At 37.3% G+C, this 15,049-nt stretch overlaps 1 protein-coding gene across 8 annotated transcripts in view; it reads right to left on the bottom strand.

The window, feature by feature from the left end:
* Positions 1-15,049, bottom strand: part of lrp8 (low density lipoprotein receptor-related protein 8, apolipoprotein e receptor) — a 179,182-nt gene that overhangs the window by 83,711 nt on the left and 80,422 nt on the right. For 7 of the 8 annotated variants that reach the window (XM_026933516.3, XM_026933514.3, XM_026933515.3 and 4 more), the window contains exon 3: positions 12,780-12,902. The exons of the other annotated variant lie outside the window; for it this stretch is intronic. In XM_026933516.3, the coding sequence (XP_026789317.3) occupies positions 12,780-12,902 (123 nt within the window). The remainder of the gene's footprint in view (positions 1-12,779; positions 12,903-15,049) is intronic. 8 annotated transcript variants of the gene reach the window in all.

The raw sequence follows: 15,049 nt of genomic DNA, 5'->3' as shown, positions 1-15,049 counted from the left end.
ATTATTGATTCTGTACAAAAACATTTTAGAATTCCAAACATTAGTTTTCCAGCACAAAATTAAATGTTACAGAAAAATGTTTGTATGTCAGTAAAGAAAGCAGCATCTTACATAAGAGACATGTTTCAGACAAAAAACATAATGAAGGCTGCTGGGTTTTGCTGCAGAAATAAGAAGCAAGTGTGACATTCAAAGTCTCCAGAAGAACTGTGGCTGGTTCTTTAAGATGCTCAGTAACACTTACAGCTCATTTCCTTATAAAACTGCACAAATTGTACCTGAAACTACTGTTTTTTATTTTAAGCAAAGGATCCTCACACCAAATATTGACTTTGTTTCATTTATTACTGTTTACAGCTCTTTATAGTATTTTTTTAAAATGTAGAAACATTTAGTTTCATTATTTTTGAAGGCATCTTTGCTCTACAGAATTTCTTTGCATGTGCCTAAGACTTTTGCACAGTACTGTATGTTGAAAATATGATACCCCTGGCCAAATACTGTTGATTTTTGAAATGAAAAGAAGTACACAAAACCTCTGCAGCAAATTATTTAAAAAAAGTTAATGCACAGTTACTTTACATTTGATGAACTTAAAAAAGTAATTATGGCATGTGTAAAAGTTTGGACAGCCTTCCTGTTGTAAAGTCTCCAAACCAAATGAACTTGTTAGGCCTTAATCGACTCATTAGGACTCGTTACTTAGGTCAAGAATTGTTATTAGGAATTGTCATCAGAGCATAATAAATTCTCTGACCCTTCAAACCTTGTGCTAATCCTCAACAACCACGGACTCTTCTAAGCAACTGCCTGAGGATCTGAAAATGCATCTAATTAATGCCTAGAAAAGCAGCGGTTATAAAAAGATATCAAAGTGCTTCCACCTTACAGTTTCCACTGTCTGAAATGTTATTACTAAATGGCAGCTGAAGAGAACTGTGCAAGTCAAGGCAAGATCTAGAAGACCAAGAAAACGCTCAGATAAACCTGCCAGTATGATGTCCATTAAGGCAAAGCAAAATCCTCAAATGACACTAAGGGCTTGCAGGAAGGCTTAGCTGACACAGGAGTGGTGGTGCACTAGTCTACTGTGCAGCACTGTTTGCACAAACATGATCTGCATGGAAGAGTCATCAGAAGGAAACCTCACCTGTGACCTCATCATAAGAGTCAATGTTTAAAGTATGTGAAACAATATCTAGATAAGTCAAAGACATTTTGGAAACAAGTGCTCTGTGGAGCTCTCTGGCCACAATCACCAAGGGTATGTTGGTAGAAAGCATGGGGGTGGATCTACTATGCTTCGGGGTTGTGTGGCAGCCAGTGGCACAGAAAACATTGCACAGCTAGATGGAAGAATATGATTTAAAATCTATACTTAAATAAAATCCACATCCACCTGTAGCAATTCCTCATTGTACAATGTCAGCAGGTTTTGACAAATATAGACAAATATAAGTTATCGTAAAGCTAAAAAAATATTTTTCTATATGAATTAACTCATTATGTCTGGAATGTGGCACAATAACACACAAAAAACACATAACACTGTTTTTTCTTTCAGCACCTGCATTCTGCTGCTTTTAGGATGTTTCTCCACTCATCTCCAGACCCCTGTGTCTTTGCACACCAAGATAACTGAAAATATTCTATAGTGTAGAACCATTTTTCAGAGTTATTATATAAAAAGAATCATCATGCTAGAAATGCAGGCACATAACAAAATATTCACATGACATCATTTACAGCCACATTTTTTTTTTTCATCAAACGCTATATCTCGTGCAATACCCATTTAAAGTCATGGAGAAGTGGGTAAAATCAATAAGAATTGCTTAAAAAGCTTTCTTGGACAAGATACAGATGTTTAATACAGCCTTTCCTTCCATTATGCATTCAGAGATGTCTATACAAAACTAGGATCAATCCAGGGATAAGCTCATATTAAAGCCCCCTGAGGCTTAGAAAAGTTCCTTTTGTATGTGTATGTTCAATTGTCTTTTTTTTTTTAAAGACTTCTAGAGGTGACATTAAATGTTCATTGAGATGCCAGTTAAATTATTCATGATCTGTATCCACAAAGCCACACTAAATCGATTAAACCCCATTAACACATATATGCGCACACACGGACACACCAAGGCCACTTCTGTGTCTTGACTCTAACGGAAACCCCGAACACTGAGGAAGGATAAACAGAGTGGACGAGAATGTGTGTTTCCAGGCCATTTGCCAATTAACTCACCCTCCAAGGAACAGAGACCTTTAACATTAGAGCATTGGCAGCTCATTCCCAACATGCTGAGCACTTCATAGCAAGTGTGAGAGCCACTCATCAAGAAAAAGCAACAATGAAAAATCACATAAATCAATTTGTGATCGGTCACTTTGTAGGAGTATAATTACCGTCCATCTGATGCTCGGCCCCTTTATTCTGTCCATCAGTGGAAAGGGACATCCATAGAGCAAGCACTGAGCAGGTATTAGTTGCTGGTGGATCTTTCTCAGCAGAACAATGAAAGTGTGTGTGCTGTGGGTACGAGTGTATCAAATGCTGCAGTGTTGTTTGGGTTTTAGACACTCTATTCATACCTCACACTGTTCACACTAGCAAACAAAAAAAATGTCAGGTGACCAACCATTCTATATGTGCATGCGTGACACTGAGCTGCAACTTCAGCGACAGCACAACAACTAAAATTTGCATTAAGATATTCTCAATTCTATGCAAATTAGGTATGACATGATAAAGTGATAAATCCAAATGACTGGCTCAAATGATTCCTTGGAGCACTCGTATGCCGTTTGCGGTCCAATGTTCCCCACTCAACATTAGTTCCTACCTGCAATTATTTCCCATTTACTGTCTGATAAGCAAAAATGAAAGAAAAACTTCTAACCATTGCTTCCTCTTTTCCTGTCATATTCAATATTTTACTAAATGCATATAGAGACATTTTGAAGAAAAATACAGCTTGGAAGGAGGTACCAGAGGTCACTGGTGCCTCTAGTGAGTGTACTAAGCCAGCACACAAAGCTAGATTACAAAGCCTAGTGCATAACCTGTAAAATAAATAACCAATTTTCACACTGATTAGTGCATTATTTAATTTGCTGTAACTAGTTAGTTTGAAAAACTATATAGCTACTACTTATTAAACCATGACCACAGCAGTAAGAAGTCATCATTTTGAGGAACTTTCTCAAAATTTGAAATACTAACCCATAATTTAGATAAACCTATTCATTGGTTAGACTGCGTAAATTGTATTTAAATTTTTCTCTGACTGACAGAAATAGGATCCAATATGTAACAAATTACCTGAAGTTCAGTTGTAGTAAGTTGCCCACACAATTACTATTCCCAAACTGACTTTTAAGCATACGATAACGAATTTGTATATTCTGCATTTTTAGGTAGAAATGTTCCAAATTGGATATTCATTAAGGCAAAGACACAGAACACACGATACAGGCTATTTTGCTCATGTGACAGATGCAATCCTCCCTTGACCCTGTTAGTAAATCAGTTTGCATCTTTCTGGGGGTACTGTAAAGTTTGTACACACACACACACACACACACACACACACACACACACACACACACACACACACACACAATCAGTGCCAAGTGTACAATGCAAGCCAAAGAAAGCATGTAAAGCTACAAATAGATATCAGAGATCTTCCATGTCTCAACCAATGACATGCAAAATCTATACTAACCTCAGTTTTGCTTTCCTCACCGCTCTCATTCTGCTTTACATCTCTGACATGTACACGTATTTGTACAGAATTTGTACACTTCTCCGCTTAGCGCTAGTTACAAGAGAAGAAAGAGCCAGGGAAAAATGGTGTGCTCAGAAATCCAGCCGTGCATAGTGGGAAAGCTTTTGTAGTCAGCAAATGAACTCTGGTGTTTATACTCAGTGAGCAAAGTCAGCTCTGATAGGAGTGAAATTAAAATGCCTACATTGGCGACGTTGCTAAGAAGCAAATCAGGCCACGCCGAGGGTCCAAACTGTACACCAGGACAGAAGAGGACAACTGGGCAAGAGGGCTGGCACAGGCAGCGCAGAGAGTGCGGCCACATGGGAAATTACTTTAGGGAATTGCCACCTGAAGCATGAAATTGAACCCATCCGGCGCATCTGACTGGATCCAGCCCTAATATTAAAATAATTAAGTAGCAAAACTACTCTGAAGGTGCATATAATAGCTCTGGCTTTTGTTTCCTGACTCAGTAGAAATTACAGCAATGTGAACTTGGCTTTCTGTTCTCAATTACTAATAAGCCAAATATGAACAATAAACACAAGAAAACATTGTGCAGACACTTTAAAAATGTAACTGCATGGGCTTGTAATAAAGGTCTCACATGAAAAGAATCATCGAGACAGAGGCATGATGGGAAAGGAGATGGTGGGAAGGAAGAAAGAGAGATAGGGACATTTAAGAGGCAGGATATATGCTTTCTTTTAATGTTCATAAAATGTTAAACTAGCATTTTTCCATAGAAGTCCTAAGAGATATCAAAAGCTTTTTTACACTTGACCAATCTTTCATTCATTATTTATTCATCTCCAGTAAGTGCTTTACTGTGGTCAGGGACACAGTGGTTCTGGAGCCCATCCCAAGAACTCTGTAGGCTAAGCACAAATACATCCTGTATGGGTTACCAGTCATCACAGGGCCCTGACAATATTTTTGTCTTTCAGTAATGCTCAGTATTTTGTCCCGTATCCTCCTCCCAAACTTTCTTTATATTCTTATTACTGCTGATGTCATCAGCTGCCCTCATCTTAGTATCTCTGCACAGTACTGTGGAACAAATAATACTCGTGGTGACGGAGTGGTAGAACATCTGCAGCAGATGTTAAAATACCAGAGCCTCCATAAAAAAGGCAAGTCTACTCTGACCTCCTTTGTTTAGCATCACAGAGGTCAGTCACTTTAGAAATAGTTTTAAGTTATTTTACACAATTCACAATCACAAGTGTCACAGAAATGGTTATCATTCTACACACAGCACCATTAGTAAATGGTTCTTATTCTATATCGATATTGTCTCTCTTGAGTGCACTGCTGCTATGATTAATAAAGCTAAACCAGTTCAAGTATTGACATGGTGAGGGATTGCATTGCATTGTTAAGTATCTCTTTAACAAATGCCCAAAATAATCCACCCTGTGTGGCAGCATGGTGGCCCAGAGGGTAGTGTTGCCCCTTCACCTCTTCCGGGTCGATACTGAGCTCAGGTTACTGTCTGTGTGGAGGTTCTCTGCATGTTCTCCTTGTGGGTTTCCTATGAGTTTTTCCGTTTCCTCCCACCACCCAGAAACATGCATGCAGATTATGCTAAATTGTGTGTATGAGTGTGTGAATGTGCGTGTATAATTGTACAGCTTATACTGTATGTGTAAAGATAAACAGTACATTACAACTCATAATAATTGGAAATTAGAAATAATAAAAAAAATACTTTTTTGCACTGGGAAATACATGATCAATACATTATAGAAAATGCATCACTAGGAATTCATTCACTGACTTCTTTGTACGTTGTATAAAATTGTCAATTCTGGTCCACATTGGCTTCTGCAACTATTTTCACTTTCAAAATAGCTCCTTATCTCCACAGCCATGGAAAGAGAACAAACTCTGAAAAAAAGTCTGTCAATATTTTAATATATTTGGGACCAACTGAAATATAATTTGACAAAGACAAATGTTTGACTTTTCAAGGTCAGCAATGTCTCCTATCATTGAAAATTAAGTTTCCATGGTGAGATATTAAAAATGAACTTTTTTCATTTCTTTAATTTTTCTGTTAATATTCTCTAACAGCATTTCATTCTCATATTCAGTAATTATTAGTCCTGAGATGGCATTTCTCTTGGCTTTTCTTTAATCTGTTTGCAGGAGCCTCTCGTGCAAATCCATCGAATGCTTACAAGGAAAATCAATTCAATCAGAGGAATTTTTAGCTGACTGAGGAGCAGTGATGGAGACAGCCACGTTACGGAGGTTTACTCAGATGGAGGAGGAGTGTTAATTACAAAGTAATCAAAGCAGAATGATAGAAGAGGCAGAGAAACATGTGATTAGTGTTTTAGAGAATCTTTGTGGAGAGACTCACACTGACCTGACCCTGATTGAAGATAACAAGAAACAAGAAAGTGAGGTATTATAAATAGGATAGAATCCCAATGGCTTTATGTACACTTTCTAAATGTACAAATAAGCAAGAGTTTTGCTGTCAGCATGAGAGAGGGTTGACCTCTCGGCAAACGTAAACATATTTACTCTCAGGTCCATATTTGCTCTAAAGTGGCTTGTCTTGTGATACTATGACATAATCATAGTCTACATTAATGCACTATTGACAGACAACATGAAATGACACCTAAACAAGATCTGAACATACATCATGATTAATTTTAATACATTTATTTGGTAATGGCAAGAAATCAAACCACTGCAATATCAATATATTGCATTATAAGAATATAATATACTAATATGGAAAGATTGTTTGACCTAGATTGTTCCTTAAATGATTAAATAAAAAAACACTCCTCACCGCTCCTATATCCTCCTTACATCCATCTGACATGCACAAGCAGATTAGAAAAACAATCATGACTTTTTTGTATATTTCCTCATCCTACCGAAATCAATATTTGGTTACGCCCCTGCCAGCACAACACACGATGGGTTTCTGAATGGTTTTTAGATGTGAGTGTGACTTACATCAAGTGCAGCACGCAGGCTTGGATTTTAAACTGCATTTCAGACCGTGGTCAAGCCAGCCGCTGAAGAAACCAGAGTGCACGTACATATACAGTAGTTTACAGTAACTACCCTTCTGATGGCTGTGCTATGTACATGCTGTGAAATCTGGAATGTGAAAATGTTAAGCGGTAGTGTACTATATGCTGTTTCAGTATAAGTAAGCATACTCTGAGATAGTTAGGTTCCCACTCGCAAACTTCGTGCTCTGAATGCTACTAGTTCTAGTGTTGCCTCCTAAGAAGCGGTAGAGCACATAATGAATATTCAACCAGGATTTTGTATTGCAATATTCAAAATAATGAAATTCTGTCTCATGACAAATAAATACATGTGTGCGTTATCTCTTTCATAACAAGTGCTTAAACACAGGAAACAAACAGAGCTTAATAAAAAGTTTCATGATGCTGCTGATGCCTCTGATTGCTCAAAACTAAGTTGTTTTACTAATTTTGGTAGCAGTATTGGTATCATAATATAATATATATATATATATATATATATATATATATATATATATATATATATATATATATATATATATATATATATATATAATAGCACACTAACCTAAAAATTGTATTAACATCAATCTGAAATTTGACATTTCATACTTACCACACAGTTACTGTACACACTTTATTATAATAAATTATAATTATTTATAAAAATAATTATAAAAATGATAAAATAATTATAATTATAAAAATTAGTCACAATTTGTAAGAAAATCTTATTAAAATATTATTGGAATCTTATTGGAAAACTATCCGAGAGGGACCTGTTGTCCTGCCACATCTATCAAGAAACACTTATGCATCTACACAAGCTACTTACATTACATGTAACAGTGAAAACATCCTCAGTAATTACACTACAGTTGTACACTGATCAGCCATAAGATTAAAACCACCTGCCTAATATTCTGTCCATCCCCCTTGTGCCACCAAAACAGCTTTGACCCATCAAGGTATGGACTCCACAAGGCCTCTGAAGGTGTGCTGTGGGGGTATCTGGAACCAAGACGTTAGCAGCAGATCATTTAAGTCCTGTAAGTTGCGAGGAGGGGCCTCCATGGATCGGACTTGTTTGTCCAGCACATCCAACAGATGCTGGATCAGATTGAGATCTGGGGAATTTGGAGGCCAAGTCAACACCTTCAACTCTTTGTCATGTTCCTCAAACCATTCCTGATCAATTTTTGCAGTGCGGCAGGGCGCATTATCCTGCTCAAAGAGGCCACTTGCATTAGTAGCTCTTCTCTGGGATCGGATTCAGTAGCTCTTCTGTGGGATCGGACCAGACGGGCTAGCTGCTTTCCCATTTTTCCTGCTTCCAACACATCAAATTTGAGAACTGATGGTTCCTAATATATCCCACCCCTTAACAGGTGCCACTGTAAAGAGATATTCAATCATATTCATGTCACCCATCAGGTGTTTTTATGTTATGGCTGATCGGTGTATAGTGTAACTGTAACTACACAGTTATTAAAGAACTAAAGTGGGACCGAGAGTTCATTTTAGGAGGCTTTGAATTATTTGTGTGCTTTGATAGGCAATGGATGGAGACAGTTATTCATTTACTCAGTTTACTGATTCAGTTGCTTTATTAGCATTGCCTTCATTTCACATGGCACCATGACAGCTTAACTGATAAGAACATGCAGGTAGAAAGCTAGGTGAATTTAGAAATTAACTAAATTTTTAAATTGTTGCTCAATTACTAAGATAGGGTTTCGGTGCAGATAGACACTGGTGTATAAATGTATATACATACACGCATACATACATATATACATACACACACACACACACACACACACATATATTTATATATATATATATAAATCTCTGTTGCAAGTTGATAAAAGTGAGCAAATGTAAATAGTGCTGACCCCCCATCAGCAGCAATTCATCAACAGTGCTAGGGCTAGAAAAGCGGTGCTCCTGCAATGTAAGTATAGAACATTGCATGGTGTATTGGTGTGTTTTGTACATATTTCTTATGGCACAGAACTCGCAGAGAGGAGTGAAAATAAGTCAAGATTGGTGTTTGTATAAAACTGACTCCTACTTCACCATATATTAGCTGTAGGATGTAATTATTTCAGTTATAATTATCATTCCTTTTATTGCATAAACATGTGAGGCAGAACTACTCCACATTACCACACAAACTACTACACTAAAATTATTTAAATAATGTGCTAAAAATGCTGCTCATGGTCAAAAGGAGGCCAAGTAAGTTGGAAAGAAGCTGGAAAGAAGTCACTTCAGTTTCTGTGTCTAGAGAAAAAGTGAGAGTTGAAAAGCAGATGGTTTATATCTGATTGCTCCTTTTGTTAGACATGAGGTCACTTATACCAGTGATTCTCAAAGTGGGGACTGGGGACTCCTAGGGGTCCATGAAGCATAGACAGAGAATTTATAAGGTTTGTTTAATTGATGGTTTAATCCAAACCTCAAAAACCCAAACACAAGTAGGCCTATAAAAAAAATGTCAAATTAGGCCTTGTTCTGTTGGTGGAAAGTTCAGGGAAAAAAATGCTCTTTGCCTCCAGTGAATACCCAAAATATCATTGTACATATTTAAATAAGGAGCTTAACATTTAAATATTTGGATTATGTTAATAATAAATCTGTGCTGAGGGGGACAGTGGAATTTATTGTATAGTTGAAAGAGTACCTGGATGCAAAAAGTACAAGAACCCCTGACCTATACCAAATATAATACTGGCCAAAGACACATTGAGCAGGAAAAAAGAAATTCATTAACCTCTTAGTTTAAAAATACCTTCTTTTTTTTTGCAGATGATTGCAGATTCACAGATGCTATACGTAAGAAGCTAATTATGAAAATACATTGACAAGGGCTTTAAGATATATATGTATAAACTTTCAAAACATGATTCATATGACGCTGATGAAATTATAACCTCCGTACTGGTGTGTATACTGATGTAATATATATCAGGAGAATCAGAGGGCACTGTGATTCACTGACGTTTTCTTCAGTTGAAGAGATAGGATGAAATGAAATGAAATGTGACATGGCTATTTGGACATTCAAGAGTAAATGTCTCAATAATTGCATGTATGTAACCACCTCCATTTTGTAGTTATATGACTGTACACCACAGATGCCTCTAAAACCCTGCTTGTGAGACTACAATTTCATTATTCATAATCACGCTGACATATGACCTAGACGAGCCGCTGGTTTTGTATAAAGTCATGAACGCACGCCACTGTTTACTACTTTTTAATGCAACAATAATGACTGTGCTGCCATCTCCATTGATCAAGACCTCGACAGCAAACAGCACAGTCGCTGAGCTGAGGTCATTTTTCACCATTACTGACCTGCTGAGCACAGTGTACGAGTGTCCCATAGCGCCACAGCACCATTAGCAAAGAACAAGAAACATTTGGAGTGGATTTTGTGAAAATTATCAACCAGATCTTTTGAATGGAAGAAGAACTTACATGAGAGAGCATTAAAGAATCTGCTGAAAACCCAGCACGAGAAAAGCCAAAAGCAGTTTTCAAAAGCAATCCAAAGGAAATGGAAGTAAGATTGAGGAATGTTTGGCAAATTGGCACACATGCACATGCACACACACACATACACACACATGAACTATTCTGTGAGGAAGCACAAAAATGGTTCCTAATAAAGTGGATTTCTACATGATGTTTACATGAATTTAGTAAATGGATTTTTAAAATGACTGAACTTTACATTAGGAACCATGTTATCAGTCCATAAAAAAGATATAGTCTTACATGTTACATTATTATTTTTTTTAATATTCTGGGAAAGCACAGAGTAATTTTAAACTCTTCCCCTGACTCAAATTGAAAAGCTTGTATTTGTTAATAAACTGTCTTAAACAGTCTCCTTATACAGTTCAGGTTTGTTTGCAGGATAACTCTGGGTATCAGAGATGTTAATTTCTAATGCACTGTGTGAGTTAGTTCTTTGTTCAGCATGTGTAGCGAGTTTCTCCTTGTTCAGCAAGCTTCTCCTTGTAAATAAAAAATTGACAGGCTGACACGCTTGAAAAACTGAAAGTAAAATAACAGTCAAGAAAAGAAAATTGCTATTTATTACATGAATGTTTTTTTTTTCCTAGTACATAAATAGTGTTTACTCACTGGTACATGATTTACAGTTAAACCTACACTAAAACATGGGGATTTACGCACATTAAATATTAGGACAGAGCGGCAGTAAAAATCTCGATACACATATACACTAGGTTCAATCCAGCTATATAAACATTCTTAAGACATAATGCGATCATGGTTAAATCATTTGGAATCAATCATAAGAAAACCGTGTATGGCTCAGATAGCAAACATGGACAATTTTAAATATATATAAATCCTACAGTGATCATTTCTAAGCTGAAATGTCTCTAAATTCCATTGTTTGGGGTTCCTTTGTATAATACTCCCTATATAGAAGAGTTTCTTTCAGAATTACTAGAGTGTTCCTATTTGCTCATTTTCTTGCCGAACACCAATAGCAGGGTCATCACGTTGTGACTGTGTCCTCATGTGGTCTCCGCTATGTCATGTCTGTCCCTTCTATTCTTGTTGAAAAGTAGAGGTCGTGAACTTAAGACACTAATTTCAGTGCTCTATTCTTTGTTTCTTGCTACTTTTGGTTTTGTTATTTTGCATCATCAAATGAGTATGCGCTGAAGCACACTTTGGGTGACAGTAATATGAGTGTTCGAGTTATTGCTATTCTCACCATGGTGGACATAGTGACATGGATTCAGCATGTACAGCGTGGGCTTTATACTTTTATAGTTTTATGATTTCATAAAATAGTAAATTGTTATGGATTTTTGAACTTTTTATTTCAGGACAGGGTGGCAAGCTGTTTATTCTGCCAAGCAGAGATAGAGTTGGATGATAGACAATGATCAATACCCAAATTGTTTGGGACTGGGGCATCATTGACAAGCATTTACAGAGCCTTGCCCAACTTCCAGTATAATGCCAGTAGTGATGCTTGAAGCATGCAGTCTATGTAAATACTGCTGACTACTCATTATCCTTCCTCTGACGATGCACGGTTGCAGCAGGGAGTGACATGAATATCAGACACAGTTGCAGAGCCCTCTAAGAAAAAACAGGTAAGCTTTACTTTGCTGCGTTGTTATGGCAGGAACACAATTTGGCAGAAGGCTCAGCTGCTCAGCTCCCTTGAATGTATGTGAGCGCATTTACAATAGTGGCAGTTCCGCAGACTGAGATGCCTTGCTGATGAGAGAGCTGTTGAAGCACCTCAAGGTCTGATGTGTTTTGTGTTCTGAGATGCGTTTCTGCTCACCATGGCTATAAAGAGGGGTGATTTGAGTTACTGTAGCCTTCCAGTCTGCTTGACTTCGTTTTTTTTTTTTTTTTTTTTTTGGAGCATTCTTTGTAAACTCTAGATGCTATTGTGCGTCAAAATCCCAGAAGATCAGCAGTTTCTGAAATACTCAACCATGCCAAGTTCAAAGTCACTGAGATCATATTTTTTCCACATTCTGATGATTGATGTGAACATTAATGAAGTTCTTGACCTGTATCTGCATGAATTTATGCATTGCATTGCTGCCACATGATTAGATAATTGCATGAATGTGTAGGAATAGCAGTGTATGGTAAGTGTAACATTTAAATGAATAATTCCTATCCCAATGTTATGGGTAAACAATAAGGGCGAACAATATATAACAAAAATATACTGATGTTTTGGTTTAGAGTCAGATTTTATAAAGTTTATGTTAAATTCAGTGCCAAAGTAAACATTAAATCAGATTCTAAAGGGTTTTGCACAAATCCTAATTATAGTTTTAAATATGCTTACTACTCTCTATTCCTCAGTCAACTATAAGATATATTTATACTGCAACTACAATGTCTGATTGAAGGTCCACGTATGATAGCATTAGTTGTACATGCTCTGACACACATCACTTACTGCAGGTAGATTCATCCTCGTCAGATCCATCTAGACATTCAGGCTCTCCGTCACACTTCCAGCGAGCTGGCACACACTGTCCGTTCTTACAGGTAAAGTCTGCCGAAGAGCATGTGGTCTTCACTGCACCAAAAAATAAATAAATAAATAAATAAATGGATTTCATTTTATTATAAAAAAGCTAATTATTTTACTATAGTCAGCTCATATTCACATTAGATATACAGTATGTCCTACTTTCCATAAAACTCTCTGCACATACTTTCAACCCTCTAAAACTGGAACATTTCACAAATTGCGAAAACTCTCAATCAATCAATTGTGAAAACTCTCATTCAATCCCACTGACAATAGCTGCTCTGGAGTACAAAAGAGAAAGGAAACATAAGCAGCAAAAGCTATATCCTTGCCTCCTGCTTGATTTCCAAATTAGAAATGACAAATTAAATGTGCCTTAATGTGCCTTTACTAGCATCTCCTCTCCTGTTAGGTCCTTTACCTTGAGAAAAGGCCTTCGTCGAACTGAATGATTGCTCCTTTGAGACTCATTATAGCAGCATAGGTATACATTATAGTGGGTCCATAAAGAATACAGGGTGGTTGTGAGTATGTGAGTGTGTATGTGTCTGGGAATGTATGTAGTGATAAAAAAAAAAACAACTGGGAGCCCATGAAATTTATAGCAATTTAAAAGAGCCCAAGTAAGGGCAGATTGACTGGCTAGTCACTCAACAGATTGGACCGTCGAGAAGAACATCAGTCTGTAAAGTACAAAAATTTATACCTGTTTGAAACGGTCCATCAAGTATGGAGTCAAAAGCTGTTCATTAAAAATCAGTAACAAATGAAATGTGTTTCAGAGCTTTTTACACCTGCCCCTTAGTGTTATGGATGCCAATATGAGAATATATCTAGGAATACAAAAAAAAAAAAAAAAATAGTTTTAGAGATATTCTAGTTTTGTTTTATATTCTACTTCATCACTTCCAGAAAAATGCTGAAAATTTTTTGATGATTTATCCTAGTACTAGTACTAGTTTTGTGTTCATCCAATTAAAGGCTCTCTAGAATGTATATGCATATTCCCCAGTGGGGGTGCGTCTTGCTCTACGGTAGCAGTCAGTGCGTTTTTGGAGTTTTACGTCTTCCTGCACACTATCCAACCATCCATGGGTTTCCAACCATCCCTTGGTTGAGAAAAAACTGGATGGATTTTCTTCATTTTGAAGAGGACGGAATTTGTGCAAGTTCACAGTTATGTGACTTTTTGGAGGAGTGTTTTTCCAACTTGGGACTATTCAATGCTAGATTGTCATTCTCCCTCAGACTGACTGAGAACACATTTCCATCTTTATGCAACATCAGTGCTTCGCTAACAGTAAGAGTAAGTAATATCATTCTATCTACCATTCCTGCTGATGACCCTGCGGCTCTCTGTCACCATTGGTGCCCCTGATGGTTGATCTTGGCTCAAATGTACAAAATAACTCCAAAAAACTATTGAATCTCAGAGTCCATGATATCATCCTTGTTAAAGTTGACAGGCATGGGTGAAGGCGGTGGTGTCAAGTTTAAATTGAAAGGGAATGTGGCATATCTTGAACGCTGTTGGTTGTTGTGTAAATCAGTCAAGTACTGCAGCACTACCATCACTATGACTTATACACACGACATTAAATGGCTGCTTTTAAGCCAATCCATCAAATGAGAAGATAAAAACCAGAAAATAGAATAAACACTGTCAAACCTTATGTGCGATAAAGACTTTAATAGAAAGGAAAAGCAATTTCTTCTTTGGAACAGTGCTCAAATCCATGTCCATGAAGATCCCAACTGCCCAAGATCATTTCATTGAAGCCCTTTCTGTCTTCTGTACCTACTCAACCACAAAAGCAGAGACTTTAGCACTTCTCTTCCTTATCTCCCTCTAAAACCAGCACTGCAGGGCTACGGGTTCAGTTCCTCTCCAGATTACAAAATGAGGTGGTCAGCTAGCGGCAAGCCCCTGTTAATTACCAAAGATCCTTCACCAGCCTTATCTCAAGGACAAAGCCTAACGTGACTGCTCCAGACTGCTACCTTCTACACTTTTCTGCTAGATTACACAGGGTATCCAAAAGTCTCCATACATAGGGGACTATGTGTGGAAGGCACCACATCGGTTGTGCCTTTGTCAGTGGATGTTTGTGGACGTCCACTTCTCGGTTGGTCCACAACACTTCCAGTCTTTTTGAATTTGTTGTTAAGTTTGGCAACAGTGTAGTGTGTGA

This window comes from Pangasianodon hypophthalmus, chromosome 2 (assembly GCF_027358585.1).
Source record: "Pangasianodon hypophthalmus isolate fPanHyp1 chromosome 2, fPanHyp1.pri, whole genome shotgun sequence".
Classification (NCBI taxonomy): domain Eukaryota; kingdom Metazoa; phylum Chordata; class Actinopteri; order Siluriformes; family Pangasiidae; genus Pangasianodon; species Pangasianodon hypophthalmus.
Note: the sequence above shows the minus strand (reverse complement) of the source record. Positions and strands in the feature narration are given on the sequence as shown.